This window comes from Lodderomyces elongisporus, chromosome 2, assembly GCF_030384665.1.
Source record: "Lodderomyces elongisporus chromosome 2, complete sequence".
Classification (NCBI taxonomy): Eukaryota; Fungi; Ascomycota; class Pichiomycetes; order Serinales; family Debaryomycetaceae; genus Lodderomyces; species Lodderomyces elongisporus.
In genome coordinates this window covers 1,342,226-1,360,819 of record NC_083674.1, presented here as the reverse complement: position 1 = coordinate 1,360,819, position 18,594 = coordinate 1,342,226, and the positions used below count along the sequence as shown (strand labels likewise).

The window sequence follows — 18,594 nt, the reverse complement described above, 5'->3', positions numbered from 1 at the left end:
AGGTCGACTCTTTTTTCAATAAATAAATTGAAATAAATTTTAAAGGCGCCTTCCCTCCCCCCCCCCAAAAAAAAAGAAATAAAAAAAAAATTAAAAAAAAAACTTTTATTAGTGAACTGATTGTTACACGCAAATAATTATTCCCAATTAGGAAGGCTAATTGTTGGGTTTTAAAATTTTCATTCTATATTTTTCTATTTTGATCTAAGTAGGTGATTACACGAGTTTCAAAATACAGCTGTTAATGTTTGTTGTATATTTTCTGTAGTAAAAGCAAAATATAGTATGCTAGACAGTAACGGTGTAATGAGGTTTTCATATGATGTATATTTTACAATCATAAGTATGTAATAAAGAAATACTTGAAACTATCTTGCTGGTTCTAGTCTGTTTCAGAATTTATTCTCCAAGAAACTCGAAAGGGAGAATCATTAATATAAGGACAAAACAAAAAAAGATGATGCGCACTTTGCAGTAAAAAAAAAGAATAACTTATGAATAGAGAGAGAGGGAGAAAGTACGCGTCACGTCGCGTGGTACACGATAAAATGAAAGGGCTTTTTAATGTGAAGCCAAAATTAAAAGAAAAAAAAAAGAGGAGAAAAAGGACGAGAGGAAAAAAAAATAGTAGGATTAGACCATGAACGAGTATTATCACGTGATACAATAAACCTTTCTATTTTTATTATGTTGAAAAATTTGTTAAAAATTTAGTTTACTTTGGATTTGCAAATTAGTTTGAGGAGGGAAATAAAAGTGAATATTACAACAATACCACAAAAGTGAATAAATATCAATTTGCAAAATACAAAAAGTTTCGAGCACTACACAACTACACAATTCTCACCCTTTTTCTTCTTCTTCATCTTGCTAAATCTCGATGTCTTTACTTTCTTTTCTGTCTTCAGCTCAATAGTCTGTAAAGCAACATCCTTTGTTGGAAACGTCTTTTTGGTCAGTGTGCTACCATTGATAGGAACATGGCTAATTGATGTGGCATTGGTAAGAAAAGAGTCGGCATCATTAACCACAAAACTGTTTGCATCACTCATATCTGCCAGACTACTAGCATGTTTGTGTAGAGACTGAACTTCATGTTGATGTTGATATTGATACTGTTGCAGTTGGTGCAGTTGTTGTTGGTGCGGGAGCTGGAATTCAACAAGTTCTGGCTTCAACACCGGGTCTATTCCCATTTGCATCAATGAGTTTGCAAGAAATAAAAACACTTTAATCCAAAGTATCTCCAACTCTAGTGTGAATTGATTTCCAAAACGTTCCTTAAACGTTTGGATCAAGGCTTCACCCATAAGTTCAAATTGTGGTGGTTCAATACCCAATACCCTCGAATGTTTCTTTGCGAGACTGATAAAATAGGACTGAAGTACAGACAAGTTCTCCAATTGCGATACAATCAATGTCATTACGCCAGCAAAACTTATCGATTGGTGCTTAATAGAGGGAAACATCTTCTCCAACTCTGGGTCTCTTGCTAGCAAATTCATGTAAAGCTGTCGACAAAATAAACTCAATGACACGGATGAACAATTCGGAGTCTCTGTGGTTGGAGTAAAGCCCAGATCAGGAAACTGTCCTGGCATTCTATTTGGTCTATTTGATTTATCTTCCATCAACATCTTGTTCCATGTATACCTCACCATATCTATTTCATGCTGCGACAAGTTGAGTTGCGCACGATACTGAACAGGATTCTCTAGAAACTCCTCGGTATATGACATTGTGGTTTGGACTCGTTCAAGATTATATGCTGGTGTAATGAGATCGATTGGCAAATTTGATTTATTTGAATCAGGTAACAATTTGTCAATACTCTGCTTTCTGCCGTGGTGGTTCCGGTTTTGGTGTTGGTGATTCTGATGCTTGTTCTGGTGTTGGTAAGATTCTGTTGTTGAAGGTAATGTGTGGTTGCTTGAGCTGTGGTTAGATACGGTACTGGCTAAGCTATGTGTATCATCAGAGTTTGCAAATGAACTTTGGTGGGACAGTGAAGTATATTTATGTAAATTGCTGCTCTTTGCAAATACATGGTTAGACCGCGAGTTGTGTGCAGATGAATTGGGTAATTGTGCAACCGAACCGGAATTAAAACTAGCGAGAGAACTGGAAGAACTCGAGTTTAGGCTTGGGTTCAAACTGGGCAACGGTTTAGACGATGCAGATTGTGCTGTGCTTGATCTGTACTTTGATCTAATATTTGCCAAAGTTGACGATGATGACGACGACGAGGACAATGACAATGCCGATTTATTCTGAGATGAAGACTCTTTAGGAAGTGAAATAGCAGCTGCACTCATCATGATTATTTTTTTTTTTTCTTCTTTCTTATTTTCTTATTTTTTTATTTTATTTTCTTGCAAAGCGGCAGCAGCACTTGCAGGTATTTGAATAATGTGTATAGTATGCGACTGGGCGTCTTCAGTAGTTAATGGAAGGGCAAACTCGCGACGCTTTGGTTATGATTAAGTTCAGAAGCGGAAATGTATATCGCGGCGTACTTCTTTATGCTTTTGAAAAGGTAGGCTTTAGTGGAAGGTGGGAAGAAAACAAGAGTGTCACTTGTTTGGGCGTGAAGAATAAAATAAAATAAATAGAGATTAATGAGTAAAAGCGGCAGCAAACAACTGATAGTAATTGGTGACGTTTCGTGGCGTTTGGAAATATGTGAAAGATTATTATATTGGAGTTGTTGTTGTTTTTGTTATTATTAGTATTATTTAAGCACCGACGACGATTATGGGGCAGTTGATTCTAATTGTTGGTCCAAATAAAATATACGACGGAGTTGTAGTATGTCAAGCAAGAAGAAGAATGGGGAGTAAAATTTGAATAATAATATTACCTGAACCCTGATGGAGATGATGATGATGAGGATGATAATGTATATGTCAGTTGATAAGTGGAATGATTTTTTAAAATCTGCAAAAATGAGCTGATCTGGGATACGCTTGGTTTAAATAATTTTCTTTCTTTCTTTTGGATTCTCTTATATTCTACTCTCTATTTTAAATGGCATTCCTTATTAGACTCCAGTTTTCAATTACACCTGTATATATGGTATGTATGTATGTATATACATACATACATACCATATCTAATTAATTAACAAATCAATTGTGTTCAATTTCTTGTATTTTTTCTTTGTTTTCTTTGTACCAGATTGCCAGTGTTGAAGTTAGTTTTGGTTATGCATCTTTATATAAAGATAATCGTCGTGCATCGATCTGCTCTGTCAATTGTAAGTATATCGGAAGTTTGAAGGAAAAGGAGGTAAAGGTAAAGGAGGCAGAGGAGGTAGAAGGAGGTAAAGGTTTTTTAAAAAAGGACAATAGAGAAATGTTTTTTTTTGTGTTTTGTAATTTTGTTTTTTTTTTTGTTTTTTTTTTTCATTTTTTTTTTATTTCTGTAATTGGGACTTGAAAACTACAACTGATTTAATTTCTCATTGTGATTGATTTGATTTGACTTGACTTGTTGAATACTGAGGATCAAAAAAGTGGACATTTACAAATGATAAGACAAAAAAAAAAGTTGTGTATGGTATTGGTGTTTTAGATACAAGAGTGAAGTAGCTGAGGTTAAAATGGGGGAATTAAGATTCAAGTGGATTTGTCATTGCATGAAAAACGTCTGATTCTTTCTTTCTTTAAATTTTATTATTATATTTTTTTTTTTAAAAAAAGAGACAAAGGAAAAGGAAAAGGAAGAAAGAAATATGATAAGGAGAGGAGGCAATCAATACCTGGGTGTTAGTTTGACTGTTGCAAACTGTGTTGTAAACTTTGTTGTTCGTCTAGCTTTGTTTGTGTTATTTTGTTCAAAAGGCAGCTCAATATATATATATATATATATACAGATATGGTGCTAGTCGGATATAGTCCCATTACTATGCTTGACCATAATGTTTCAGAGATGTTTGTAACTTATTGTTACATTTTTGTTTTCTCTCCAGCTTCAAGAAGCAGAGAGCAAAAAAAATAAATAAAAGAAAGCAGCAGCAACAGCAGAGTAGGCAGTGCAAGTGTTATTGACGGATTTAATAACACAATACTTTTCTGAAACATGTGGTTTGTCTTCTTTGTTCTTATCGTCAAAAGAGTGTGTTTATAGGGAAATATAAAGTTACTAATTGTCCTTTCTTTCCTATTCTCCTTTTTTTTTTAATGTTTTGCGCAGTATAAAGCTATTGTACAATGCAAATACAATGCAAATACAATGCAAATACAAAGCACAAAATAAGAAAATATAAAAGGCAAAGATGGTTCCAGACTTTTAATGAATGCACAGCGTACACGAAGGAAACAGATTCTCAACCTTTGTTTGGAACATCTGTAGGAAACATACTACTTATAGTTTTTAGAAGGAAGAAGGAAGGTGAATGGCTGTTGAATTCAATACTCAAATTGCATGTATACGTTCTTAGTTTACTTCAAATGTTACTTTCGTATTGCCTAAAAAATGAAAAGAAAAAAATTTGATTTTTCATTTTTTTTTTTTTTTTCATTTTGGAGATCTTGATTTTATAATTCCGAGTAATTTCTTTTTTGTTGAAATATTTTATTTATGCTGTCTGTCTGTCTGTGTCTGTGTCTGTCTGTGTCTGTCTGTAAACTAAAAAATATTGTATGCTTTTATTTCCTTACAAAAACAAATGGTAGGGGCACGACAATTGTCTTGAGATATTATCATCACCATCATCAAACCTTGTATAAGTTTAAGTTTTTTCAATTTTTTTTTTTTTTTGTAAAGTTTCTTTGTTTTGACCATCTCTTGCTGTAATACATTATCCAGTCTCACCTATTTAAACATAGAGAACTACAACAGAAAAGAAATAAATTACATTTACCATTTACCATTTACCATTTACAATCACATTTAAAAGGATGAGATAAAATACGGAAAAAAAAAAGATACCAGTAGTACATATATCGATCGATAATCTGTAGATGATGTGATGCAATCTGTGGGACGTTTGAAGTACACGCACACTATTCCATTAACCAATCATCTGGAATACCAATCGATAACTTACATTCTTCCTCTTTCTTCTTCCTTCCTTCTTATTTTATTACTTGGATGTCTCTGCAAAGTGGTGTGGTTATATATATTATGCATCTCCTATTAAACAAAGAAAACAAAGAGGCTTTATATAAGAAGTTTATTATTAAAAGATGAACCTGGTAAACAATAACGCAATAGATGTGGTTGTAGTTTTGTGTGTGAATGATTTTAAAAAGAGAAACTGAATGGAAATGAAAGGGGGGGAAGGGAGGGAGAGTGGGGTGGAGGTAAGTGGAGGAGGAGAGAGGAAGAGATATGTCCTCAATTTCTCTTCCTCTCTCTTTACCTGTCACTTGGGGTTTCTGCTGTTGTCAAGTGCTGAATAAAGTGCACAAAGAAACATTAATTATGCAATCAAAAAATAAAAAATAATAATATTTTTTCAAGACAATGTATAAACGTCACCTGCCACAATTATTCCCAAAGAGGAAATGTAATTGTAATTTTTGCCATCCCTCCCCCCCCCCCACAGCCCAACTCTCTCTCTCTTTCTCACTCTCTTCTTTCCCAGTCCATTTACTTTGACCAAAAGATATACAGATATATTTTCATCTGCCACAACTGTTTATCTTGAATGGGCACATACACAAAAGGAAAAGAAACCAATAGATTTATTGTACAAAAATATACAATCATCATCTTTACAATAACATATACTACCTTATCTCTGGTGTCTTTATCAACTTATTTTAAAAATGTCACCAACAAGAAAAACATATAGGAAAAGCTACTGTTACCACATACACACAAACATATATATATATATATATATATATATGTATATATACGTATATATGTATATGTATGTACCTATACTTCCCAACTAGACTGTTTCTTAGCAATAGAAATGCTATTAATTAACTCATTTCTCTTGCATTACATGTCTTATCTCCTTTATATATATATATATATACTTATTTATAAATCTATACACTTTTATCAGGAACCTCAATCACAAACTTTTTGAAGACGCGGAATTGGTAATGTCGTTAACTGTTGAAACTATCATTGCAAAAATACGAGTCATCAATTGTGTTAATGTCTACTTCATTCCCTACACCTACACCTAAACTATTCAAAGTTTGCCAAATACTCAGTAGCACTGTATGTATTTGCACTATAGTTTAGTCTTGGTCGAATTTTTTCTTTTTCTTTTTTTTTTTTTTTTTTTTTTTTCAATTCTATAATCCTGCTTTCTAGCTTCCACCTCTTCATTCTCATAAATCTCAGTATCCAACTCTAAGCAATAGTCAAATACATCTGGTGTAAGATTTTATAATTCTGGCAGAAAGAATCTTGAAATAATTTATATACGCGCGAACAATTATACTTTAGAATGCTAAAATATTTGATGAATGTTGCGATGATCAAGAGAATCTTGAATATTACGATATTTATATCCTAGTCCCCTACCGTCTATCCCAAAAAAACAAAATTAGAATCTTCCATCCCCATTAACTATACATTTTCCCGTCTCTTTATCAATTTACAGGTTCACCACGTTTTAACTTTTTCTTTTCATTTTCAATTTCAATTTCATTTTCAATTTTATATTGATGACAGGCACATTTGGAACCACGCCATCAGAACAGGTGCGACTCAATCTTATTCATTACAACCTCTGGACCGAGGTCACGCTGCACAATGATCATATTGTGAGTGGATTGCCTCCTCAGGAACTAGTACCCACAGACGACGACGTCGACGACGACGACGACGTCGTCGACAAGAACAAAAGACGAGAATGGGTGGTTTGCAAACGATTATTGAACACCAAGTTGAGTGTTGAGGAGATAAATACGTGGTTTGAAGAAATTAAAGATATAACTCAACGTGAAGGTGACCTTAAGACCCCCATTAACGAATCTCTCAATTCACAATCAAAAGAAGATAAAACTGATAAAGAACCAATAATATCCAATCAAACTGATTTAACCACAACTAAAACAACAAACACACCAAATAAATGGACTAGAATAAAAAACATAAACGGGAAAGATAGAGTTGGTCGCATAACCATAGCCATGATTAATGACGATGGTACAATTGTTTATTACTTTATACACGATGGAATTACTAAACCACGTCAAAACTAAGAAACAGAACCAACCATTTTTTATTCTTTCTTTTTTTTTTATTTCTATATCTAGAGATAATCTTGTTCGTGACACTGCGTCAGTTCTAATGGGTAGATGATTGCTAAAAGCACAATGTCTATTCTATCAAATGATAATTATACAATTTTAAATGGATTTTATTCTGAAACGAAAGTAAATGAAAGTAAGAGGCGAAAAGAAAATAATGGGTAAAAACTAAAACAAAAAATAAAGAATCACGATTTCAAGATTTTTTTTTTTTAAAAATACGTCAAGTAAGGCCATCTGTCTGTTAATCAGGGGTTTAATTTACCAAAATATCACAATGATTTTGAAAACACCCGACAAGTAGATAAAAAAGGTTAGCGAAATGAGCAACAGTTGAACAATTTTTGTTTTCTTTTCTTTTCTTTTCTTCTTGGTTTTTTTTTTTTTTTTTTTTTTTTTTTTGGTAAATTACTCAATAAGCTGTCATGTATGATGATGCTGAAGAGTTGGTATGTGCCGGATGTAAGTAATTAAAAGAACGAGGTATTGTTCCCACTCTTGATCTGGTATGGCGCAGGTGCAGACTTGAATGTGAATGTAGTTGCTGCTGAGACAATGGTTGTTGTTGTTGCTGTTGCTGCTGAGACAATGGTTGTTGCTGTTGTTGTTGTTGCTGCTGCTGCTGCTGCTGCCATGCACTTAATGCATCATCAACGTTTACAAACTCATCTGTCGACTGATCAAGAGAATGGATTTGTGATAGATTGTTTTCAGCACCATTTTGCAACCCCTCCCCCTCCGCATCTTCTTCTTCTCTCTCCTCTCTTAATGGACCATTGTATCTAAATCCACGAAACAACTGACGCTGTGATTGCTCTTCTATAGAAATTGCCAATGCACGTTGAATCTCCAACTCGTACTCGGCACGTCTGTCCTCTCTTTGTGCGCGAATAACAGCCCTTGCATTAGCAATGGCTTCACGGGCATCATGTCTTGAGTGCGCTTCGGTTAATAACGTTGGCAACATTTGATAAAAATCCACATCGTCCACTTTGTTGATCTCCCAAAGATCAATTTCATCTGGAACTATGCCCATCTTATTAAGTTTGCGGATAGTTTGGCGAAGATTCTTTGGTGTCTTTACGAGTCTTTTATTAACTCGAAGTACGGGAATGTTATATCGAGGATCAAAAGATACAAGGTCAACTGTTTTGTGGAGTTTTTCACGATATGGAGGCGTCACTTCGGTATCACCAATATCGGAAGAGTCTGTATATGCATACTCATCTAATGGAGGAGGCTCTTCAATTACCAAAGAATCAGGTGCAGGGTATTGCGAAGGATCGATGCGTTGGTTCAACCTTGCAATTATTGCATCTCTTGTTTGACTAGCACGCATTTCTGGCGATGGTTCTGGTTGAAAGTTGTGGGAACTCGTAGAAGCAAAATTTGTATTTTGCTGATGAAAGTTGGATAAACTTGTCCGCACTGTGGCAAAGCTGGCACCACGTCGCAACAGTGGTACCGAAGTTGATGATGTAACATATTCTTCACGCTGTTGATGCTCCCCTCTTTCCAAACCTTGCGGCACTTCTGGAGTTTCTTCTGAGACTTCTGTAACTGGTAAAATAGCTTGCGTTGTTGGATTCTGTTGTTGCCGCATTTCTCGCAATCTATGACTCCTTCGACTATTTTGAGCCTTGCTTCCAGTTCGTTCTAAAATACATGCTACTGCTTCGGCTCTTCCAATAGGAGGAGCATCTACGTATATTGTCTCGTTACTTTGTTGTGAAACCGATCTTTGCAAACTGGGTGTAATTCCCTCGTGAGAGATGAATCCTACCAGATCCTGTTCTGGTGGATGAACGTTAACCAAGGAGGAAGCTATATTTAGTTGTTGCAAAGTATCAAAATGAAAGTTTGGTGCTTGATATCGACGCCGGCGTTCCCAACGAGGATTTACTGGTTCGACTAATGGATTATGAGAGGATTGATTCAAAGGACCAAGTACAGGTTCAAACCCTTCAGGGAAATCATCTTCATTTTCATTTGCCGCTTCAGAACTATACTCAAATTCGTTTTCGTTTGCACTGTTGCTTGCATCCGGATGCTCATCATTTACTAAGCCGGTACTTGCATAAATGGTAGGCGCAATACTTTCATTGTTAGTTGTAGTATTGCCGTTGGTAGAGGAGGTGATAATGATACTGATCACATCATCATTAATAGGATATGGTAGAGGTTTTTTCCCTCTTTTAATGTTTGAATTCTTTTGTTTAGTTGGTAATTTTCCATCCTTGTGCAATAATTAGTTCAGTTCACTGTGTTGTTGTTTCCTCGATCTAGCCTCTATGAAATCTCTCCTTTGACTAATGCTAATGTTTGAATTTCCACTGTTATTAGTGGTGATGGAATCACGGCTTTGTTGCAATACTAAGGATTCTTTCGATCCTGGATTACTTTTTCTATTGGCTTTCAAACCTTTTCTTGGAACATTTCTTGTTCTTTGCTTTCCTCCCTTGATTCTCCTGGCTCTTTGTTGCTGCTGCTGCTGATGTTGTGATACCACTACTTCCTCCAGGGAATTGTTTTTTTTAAAGTCATCTGACTCCTTCGGAGTGGCTTGTCTCTTTTTTGGTGGTACGATATGCAACACTGGAGAATGATTTGGCGGGGTATGAACTTCTTGAGGTGTTACAGAACCACTCAGAATATGAGCCGTGCCGGGCAAAGCTATCCTCGGAGAAATGTAAGTTGTTCCTTTACTCGTGTCATTTATTTGTTGGTGATATGAGTTGTTAGTTGCATTTTTGGGCATCAGAGTCGACGTCGGTGTTTGTCGAGGTTTACGTTCTGTCTTTATTTGCTGTTGCTTTTGTTGTTGTTGTTGTTGTTGCGATGATGGTGCTGGAAATGATGGTGACGGTAATAGTGTTGCACAACTCACCTCTTTTGGGTCATATTCTCTAAATGAGCCATAATGCTGATTTGTGATATCTGGCAGGTGCTTCTTTCCAAATATACTGAGAACCATTATGCCTAACTATACTGATGCTTTTAACGAGGGTATATATGATTATGAAGAAGACGGTGGTGAGCAAATAGTATTTATCTTTTGTTGTTCTTTTTACTAGATTATTTCAAGTTTTTTGAATAAAAAAATTTTTTTGAGAATGAAAAACCCAGTTTGTAGGGTATATGTGTTTAAAGAAAAATGTATGTGAGATGATTTTTTAATAATAGAATCTCGTATTGCTGTACAGTTGTTACGTTAATGTAGTTCTTTTATTTCATGTTGTGCGATTGCGATTGCGATTCCGATTGCGTATCGGGGTTAGAAGTATGCGGTTCTTTTTCCGTTATTGCGATATAGAAGAGGGTTCTGCCACGCTTGATAAGTTTTCCCAATTCGGAAATTTCCAACTCTCTTTTTATTTTTCCCCTTTTTCCTTTTTACATTTTTACCTTTTGTCCTCTTTTCTCTCTTTTAAACTCCAATTCAATACTCTACATGCCTTTTTTATGTTTTCCATTTTATCTATTTCCTAACAAAGAACAGATCTCAACATAGGAAACAGACTGGTGTATATAAATCGGCAAACTTTTACTAATGAGCAAGACTTTTAGCGCTTACCACATATGGATTAGACGATGCGGTTCTGCGTGGAAGCAAGATATCAAATAAAGTGAAAGAATCAAAGTAGTAATTGTTTGACAGTAGAATTCGTGAAATCAGTAAACTAATTCCAAAAAGAGCAAAGTACTATTCAATTGCAATTTTCAAAGTTTCTTGTTTTAAAGTGGGGCTTTCATAATACGAGTTGTAAAGTCCGCATGTAACAAAGTAAACAAATCGCCAAAGCAAAAATAAGTAAATCAAAAAAGAAAAATCATCAATATTTGAAGTGTTTTAAGTAATCTTTCAGTAGCATTTGAAAAGGAAAAGGGCCAAGCTTGATCTTGTGACGGCTTTGATTGATCTCAATTTTCAATTTAACATTTGTGAGAATAGAAATTTATGAAAAAAAAACAACAAACAAATATAGTACTCAATTCCTTTTCATTGTATAGAAAATTGTTAGAGTTACCCAGAACAGTATATTGATATTGAATCCATGGCATTTGTTTGATGTCGCAATCCTAAGTCTCAAACATTACAACCTTCGTTTGTTCTTAAAAACAACCGCTTTTCCTTCCAACTATTACACTGTTCCAATTCGAATTTGAAATAAATTCTATATTTTTTTTTTCCTCCCGGGGTCTTGGGAGAAGTAAGTTCGCAGGCAATTAGGTCTTTTGATTCAATCAAACTAACTGATCACACAATAGCCATGATTTTTTTGATAAAGGCAATTTTTAGTGCGATATTGAGTTATACCATGTATCATCATAGGGTTTTACAAGCTGTTCATATAGAATGCTGATTGACTAGGTTTAGAAAAACGATTGACCAGCCACAGCGCAAATATTACTCACCCCTTCCCCCACAACACTTGTCAGGATACTGAAGTGAATCATTTGACTCGTAAATAATGTTGGAGGAGAGGAGGAGGTGAAAGGAGGAGGTGAAAGGAGGAGGACTGAGGTTCACTTAATACCAGTGAATAAAGTCAATAAATTAGGAACTTGATAAAATTCAATTCAATTCAACAATTGGGTCATATACTTTCATATATATATATATATATATTTATATTTATCGATATACTTTCATATATATATTGACATACTAAAAATGTACATATATCCTCTGTGCAATGCTAGTTTCATTTGCTCAAACAGTAGTTACTCTCGAGTACTTGACTACTTTAATTCTTCTCCTTGTGGTTTCTGAGCTCTTCCTCCAATTTGTCAATGGTGTCCTTTTGCTCTTGCAACTTCTCCCTCAATTTCTTCAATTGAGCTTCTTCTTGTTTCTTGATGTAAACGTTTTCTTGTGCTCTTTCTTTCTCGGAGAATGAGTCGTGACCAATGTTTTGGTTCACCATAGCAATTCTGGTGGTGGAGAAAAATCTGACGGATGATGGTGCAGATGATCTAATGACTCTTGACAACATTTTTAGCTAATTGGGTAATTACTTTGTTCAAATTAAAAGTTGGGGGAAAAAAAAATAAAACTTGATTGATTTTCAATTGAGTTGAAAATATCTAAGAAATTGGTGTGACTTTTGGTTTGGAAAGTATCTGGGGCACTTTAAAAAAATGGAAAAAAACAGTCACCATAAGGAAACTTGGCGGGAAATTACTGGTCGTGTATATGGTGAATAAAATATAGCAAGTGTCTGTCTTGAATCTATTCAATAAAAAATAAATGAGAAATCATCATACAAACATACCATAAGGGAGCGGAACAAATGTGGGTAAAAAATAAAGGGATATTATGTTTGTGGTGTATGTTAGCGCACATAATTGACACTTAGTTGCGCTACCTATTGCACAAGACATCATTCCATTGGGTGAACTGAATTATCTGCAAAACTATCCGTATAATCATAATGCAAATATTAGATATATAGTACAAGAGACAAAGCATGAAAAAGAAAAGAAAAAAAACATTTAGTTTAGGTTTAAAAGAGCAAACCACTAAGATAACATGCACAATTGTCGATAAGTTCTATTATATTTGTTTTAGTTATATACAATTCACAGCATCGCTCGTAAATTCCGACATTTGCCTTCTCCTCAAGATGATGATGCTGATGATGATAATCTTCAGGATGGTGCCCATGATTATAAGCGTTATCATTTCTAAATCATTAATAAGCTATATTTCCTTAAAAGAGTCTCTTTGGCAAGTAGTCGTTATATTTGTGTACAGTTGATAACAAGCCCAAAGATCTTGCCGTCTTGATAGCAGCAGCCAATTTCCGCTGGTTGCTAGAAGACAATCCAGTCATGTCTCTTGACATGATTTGGCCACTTGATGTGATAAACTTGGACAATACTTCGGGCATCAAATACAAGTTCCGAGGGTCAATTTTTGTTTGTCTAAAGATATCAGAAGCGAAACGAGGTCTCGATTGTCTTTCCTTAACCTCCATTGTGTGCCTGTTCATACTGTAATCAAAGGGACTATTGATTTCACCAACATAAAAGCTTTTTCGGAAACGAGGTGAGATGTGCACTGGTGGTTCTTCAGGTATGTCTTGTGCTGATTTGGATGCAGCATCAAATGGACCGCTCCTGCCAAATTTCGACTCTTCATTTATAACGCTATTGACGATATCATCCGCTTCAGTTGCCTCTCTTGCTTCTTTTTTGAATCCTCTCAATTTCTTCTGGTTGTGGACTCTTTGGTTTGAAGTATTTTTGTCGGTAAATGAAGCAGCATTTAGCTGACGTTTAAAGCTTGTTGATAGATTACGGCATGCAAACAGGGTAGCAGACAACTGGCTCCGTAAAAGTGATGTAGGGTTGATCATTAGTTGAGAATTATGAAAATTAGATTCGTGATACCTATGGCCTTGTTTGTGATGTTCTGGTTATTAGTATGGTTCCTGTTTATATATGTTGTTTTTTTTTCAGTTCTCCTTTCTCTGCTAGTATTTTCTACTGTAGTTACCAAACACACTCGTTCACACACTGTACTTACTTCTAATTTTTCTTTCTCTCTGTTTCTGTTTTTTCTCTTGTCGCAAAATTTGAAATTTTTTTTTTCTTTCCTCCATGTCTCTTTCACATGGTATCTGTGGTGGGTCTTTTTAGAGAGAGACATTGGTGTAGGCAGGGACTGAATATGTTGAAGTTTGGGCCTTTCAGATTTTTTTTTTTCTCTCTCTTTTTTTTCTCTTTTTTTTTTTTTTTTTTTTTGGTTTCTGGCTTATTGAGAATCTCCAGTCGATAGCCATATTTAATATTGATAATTCTATTTACTATAGTCATATTCTCTCTTACAAAACCAATTCTTAACAACTACAGCTACTTCTAAAGAATACTTTTTTCTTTATAACAGAGACAAATTTGATCAATCCTCATATACTAGCAACTTACGACTGTTATTGCTGCTTGCTTCAACTGATTCTGACCCTTCCATTTCCTATTTTATTTCCTTTCTTTTTTTACGACCAGCATCTTCTGTCAATTCAGTAGAACTTTTGCATAGGAGAAAAAAAAAATAATTATAATAATAAAAGCAAAAATAAATTCTAATTGCGAAATAAAAGAGTCAGTACAAAGGCAAGATCTTTTATCAGTGCAAACATTTTGTAATCAAGCTAAAGGAGTTCCCATTACTTATATGATCAAGTAGAATCTTGCCGTATTATACATCAAATACTATTAGCATACATATCAATATAGCTCTCAGTGAATAGTTATCACGGCACTGTATTGCTCATTTCATACAGACATATATCTACATATATATTCAACAACAACAACAACAACATAACATAACTTTCTAATCACACAAATAAATTACTATCAATCATGGGTGAGCGAGGTCCGGATCAATGGCTAGAGCAAATCAAAAAATGTATCGCATTATCGGAATCAGATATGAAACAGTTATGCGAGCTAGTTAAGGAATTGCTTATGGAGGAGTCCAATATCCAACCAGTGCAATCACCAGTGACTGTTTGCGGAGACATTCACGGACAGTTCCATGACTTGTTGGAACTCTTTAGAATATCTGGCGGAATGCCCAGTGAGGATAACCAGACAAATTATATATTCTTGGGGGACTATGTTGACCGTGGTTACTTCTCCTTGGAAACATTCACACTCTTGATGGTGCTAAAAGTGAAATACCCTCATCGCATTACTCTTGTAAGAGGCAATCACGAGTCAAGACAAATTACTCAAGTATATGGCTTTTACGAGGAGTGTCTCACAAAGTATGGCTCCACTACAGTATGGAAATACTGTTGTCAAGTGTTTGACTTTCTCACCTTGGCAGCCATCATTGACGGCAAAATTCTTTGTGTCCATGGCGGATTATCACCAGAGATAAGGATGTTGGACCAAATCAGAGTTCTTTCCAGAGCACAAGAAGTACCCCATGAAGGTGGGTTCTGTGACTTGGTGTGGTCTGACCCTGATAATGTTGACACTTGGGCAGTTTCTCCGCGTGGTGCAGGATGGTTATTCGGCTCCAAAGTGTCGAGAGAGTTTAACCATATAAACAATTTGCAACTCATTGCTAGGGCTCACCAGCTAGTGATGGAAGGGTTTCGTTACCATTTTAAAGAGAAAGATGTGGTGACCGTGTGGTCAGCACCCAACTATTGTTATAGGTGTGGAAATGTTGCTAGTGTCATGCAGATTGATGAAGATTTGGATCCAAATTTCAAGATTTTTAGTGCTGTACAGGATGGAGATTTAACAGTTAAGAACAACACAACTAAACAACAAAGAAGTGACTACTTTTTGTAAACAGGAATAGAAAGAAAAAAAAAAACAAAAAGAAAAAAGGGAAAAAAAAAAGATCAAAAAATTAGAAAAACCAGAAAAATAAAAATAAAACATAGAGCAATGACCACAAAACTCATTAACGAATACAAATGGTCGACACTAATAATTATAATTTCATACTTACCTTTTGGTCCTTCAAAGTGGTCGATACATCCAATATTCAGTACGAAAACAGTAGGATTACTCGCGTATTATATGTTGACTTAACTTTCATTACTATATTTTGCTTCTGCTTTTGGCTTTTGGCTTTCTGCTTTCAGCTTTAATGACATAGTTTACGATTAGAGATGATATTTTGTTTATTCAACCATCGTCACCCACTTTTCACTGTCGTGAATTTCCAATTTTTTTTTTTTTCTTGCCAGCACTTTTTACATTGCATTTGTTGGATTTTTCAATGTATAAAACTTTTTATTAAAATTCTTTTCCATTCTTTTCCATTCTTTCATTATTCTTCTTCTTTATCCTATTCGCTTTTCCGTTTCTATTTTGTTTACAGTAGTTTTTGTAATTAAATAACTTTATTTATTTTCTTTTGGTATAAACCGTTTTTTTAACTATTTCCTGAACATAAGAGAGCAAGAACAAACACCAAAGAGATCCTTAATTTTACTTCTTACCTTTTCTTCTCTTTCTTTTTTGACCTATTATCAGCTTGATATTATCCGAGAGCCCAGATTTGTTCTTGGGTTCTTTAACTCCATTGTGTGTAGAATCTTGCTGTGGTTTCATTTTACCACCTTTGTTCATATTTCCTTTTTTCAGGCTACCTTTTCTTTTCTGCTTTTTCAGTGCTGCGCTATTTCCATTTCCATCCGTATCATCGTCATTGCCATCATCTCCATTTCTTTTTCTTTTCCTCGACTGGTGGTCTCCTTCCTTTCCGCCCTCTTTATTAAACTTTCGACCAATTAATTCCTTTTCTCTCCTTCTCTTGACAACTTGCGCATTTTCAACGGCAAACTCAACTATAAGCTTCCTTTTACTCAATCCGTCCAATTTGGCCAACTTTTTTTCGTCATCATTCATACCTTCCAAAATTTCTTGTGTGGTTACCTCATGAGCATTCAACCACCTCAATCCCTGCAAGGCAGCCTTGTGATCTCTAAATTCAATGAAACCATAGCCTCGACTACGTCCCTCATCTCCAGAACCTTTAACTTCCATAATCACTTTAGCTTGCTTTACAACACCCTTGTGTTTTGAGTTTTTGGATTTTTCCTCAATCTCTTCTAAGATTTCTTTTCTCAGTTTGTTTGATCTGGAAACTTCTTCTTTTGATAGTGGCTGACGTTTACCTTCCTTTACTTCGGTTGCAAATTGCACCACAGCTTTTCTTCCCAATGCCTTCAATGCCTTGGCATTCATTGCCCTAGGCAAGTTTCGAATAGCCAATCTAGTCAATGACAAATGCAATGTAGGATTCTTATTCAATTGCTGAACACGTAATTTGTACGACTTTTCACGAAGCTCCATATCGGTCTTACTGATAAACTGGGCCAACTTCGAGTGCTCGGTAATTCTTCCTTCATTTAACAAATACAAGTTACGCTTATCCTTTTCGGCTGGTGCTTTGCCAAATTCTTCCTTTCTTTTGAGTGAGTTTCTCTCGGCCAACTTATCTGCAGATTGTCTATCCACAGCTGAAACAATCGAAAGAATACGGCCCTGGTACACATATTGTGGCGAGACATCGTCAGCAATCAACATTGAAGTAGAACCAGTATTTGAAGGAGCATTTTCAAGACATTCTGTGTACGCCTTTGCGGTTTTAAAAGCGACAAACGCTGAACCTCTAGCGAGCCCAGTTTCTTTATCAATGACTGGGAGTGCATACTTGACCGGACCAAATGACTCAAAATGCTCTTTGAGCGAGCTTTCATCAGCATCATACGGTATATTACGAACAAAGATTGAGAATGCTTCTTGCTTGTTTGCCTTCTTCTTCGGTGGAACATTTTCTTGGTGTATTTCTTTTTCGTTATCATCTCCAGAACTTTCATCGCCATCAACTTTGATACTCACATCATCATCATCTTCTTCTTCTTCTTCTTCTTCTTCTTCAACTTCATCGTCAGAGTTTATTTTGTTGAGTTGATTAAAGTTTTCAGCATCTTCCTCTTGTGCCTCATTATCATCCTCGTCATCATCATCTTCCTCTTCGGCATCAATACCACCTAATCCACCTGCCGCTTCTTCATCTTCATCTGATTCACTGTCCATTTCTTCATCCTTGTTAACCTCATTTTTGTCACCATCATTTTCTTCACTTCCTTCTTGTTCTTTTATTTGCTCCCATTTAGATTTTTCCACGGCGAAATCAACAGCAACCTCTCTGCCGTCTATTTTTAATCCTTGACATTCCTTAACTGCTCTTTCAGCAGCAGCAACCTTTTTCATCACGACAAATGCAAATCCACACATTTGTCCGCCTTTCTTTTTCGGCACATAGGCATCGAATACGGCACCATATCTTGAGAATATCTTTTTGAGTTCATCTGGTTTTTTACAACTCCAAGGAAGATTTCTAATAATTAATCTTGCACGTCTTTTCTCCACAGGCTCAGTCTTCGATCTCTCTCTGTATCCATTACCCAGTAAGGACCCATCACCAGAAACATTTTTTTCTTTACGATCTCGGCGCTTGGCAATGTCTACTCTTAAAAATCTGTCCATGAACTTAGTCTTTCGCGACTCGACCAATGCTGTTAAGGTATCATCGTCTTCAGTGAAGGAAACAAACCCAAAGCCCCGGCTTTGCTTTTGATCATCGGTGACAATTACTGCATGCTTAACTGGAACAAATTGTGAAAAAAATTCTGAAAGTTGATCTGAAGTAGCTTCTGATGGAATTGCACGTACGAAAAGGGTACGATGATCCAATCCATCATCGTTCACTTGTTTTGCAGGTTTTGCAACTTGAGATGTTGACGACTCTGGAATGACACCAGACTCATTGTTTTGCACCTGATTTGATTTATCACTAGTATCCGACATAAGTTAATGCTAATTGTGTTGA

The 18,594-nt window shown here is 35.6% G+C and overlaps 7 protein-coding genes across 7 annotated transcripts; 2 read left to right on the top strand and 5 right to left on the bottom strand. All coding sequences in view use genetic code 12, as the record gives it.

Annotated features, from left to right (window-relative positions):
* Nucleotides 1–824: 824 nt before the first annotated feature.
* On the bottom strand, nucleotides 825–2,318 carry PVL30_001812 (uncharacterized protein; the record flags this gene model as incomplete). Its single annotated transcript, XM_001526960.2, has 1 exon — nucleotides 825–2,318. The coding sequence occupies one exon, from the start codon at nucleotides 2,316–2,318 to the stop codon at nucleotides 825–827; it is 1,494 nt and encodes a 497-aa protein (XP_001527010.2).
* Nucleotides 2,319–6,635: 4,317 nt separating this feature from the next.
* On the top strand, nucleotides 6,636–7,175 carry SEN15 (tRNA splicing endonuclease subunit; the record flags this gene model as incomplete). Its single annotated transcript, XM_001526959.1, has 1 exon — nucleotides 6,636–7,175. One exon carries the CDS (start codon nucleotides 6,636–6,638, stop codon nucleotides 7,173–7,175), a length of 540 nt encoding a protein of 179 aa, XP_001527009.2.
* Nucleotides 7,176–7,635: 460 nt separating this feature from the next.
* PVL30_001810 (uncharacterized protein) lies at nucleotides 7,636–10,197 on the bottom strand (the record flags this gene model as incomplete). Its single annotated transcript, XM_061119260.1, has 2 exons — nucleotides 7,636–9,459; nucleotides 9,598–10,197. The coding sequence occupies 2 exons, from the start codon at nucleotides 10,195–10,197 to the stop codon at nucleotides 7,636–7,638; spliced, it is 2,424 nt and encodes an 807-aa protein (XP_060975243.1).
* Nucleotides 10,198–11,971: 1,774 nt separating this feature from the next.
* On the bottom strand, nucleotides 11,972–12,220 carry PVL30_001809 (uncharacterized protein; the record flags this gene model as incomplete). Its single annotated transcript, XM_061119259.1, has 1 exon — nucleotides 11,972–12,220. The coding sequence occupies one exon, from the start codon at nucleotides 12,218–12,220 to the stop codon at nucleotides 11,972–11,974; it is 249 nt and encodes an 82-aa protein (XP_060975242.1).
* A 717-nt stretch (nucleotides 12,221–12,937) lies between these two features.
* On the bottom strand, nucleotides 12,938–13,585 carry PVL30_001808 (uncharacterized protein; the record flags this gene model as incomplete). Its single annotated transcript, XM_001526957.2, has 1 exon — nucleotides 12,938–13,585. One exon carries the CDS (start codon nucleotides 13,583–13,585, stop codon nucleotides 12,938–12,940), a length of 648 nt encoding a protein of 215 aa, XP_001527007.2.
* Nucleotides 13,586–14,591: 1,006 nt separating this feature from the next.
* SIT4_1 (sporulation-induced protein) lies at nucleotides 14,592–15,536 on the top strand (the record flags this gene model as incomplete). Its single annotated transcript, XM_001526956.1, has 1 exon — nucleotides 14,592–15,536. One exon carries the CDS (start codon nucleotides 14,592–14,594, stop codon nucleotides 15,534–15,536), a length of 945 nt encoding a protein of 314 aa, XP_001527006.1.
* A 648-nt stretch (nucleotides 15,537–16,184) lies between these two features.
* On the bottom strand, nucleotides 16,185–18,572 carry NOP4 (RNA recognition motif-containing protein; the record flags this gene model as incomplete). The annotated part of the gene is made up of 1 exon (XM_001526955.2): nucleotides 16,185–18,572. The coding sequence occupies one exon, from the start codon at nucleotides 18,570–18,572 to the stop codon at nucleotides 16,185–16,187; it is 2,388 nt and encodes a 795-aa protein (XP_001527005.2).
* Nucleotides 18,573–18,594: the final 22 nt, after the last annotated feature.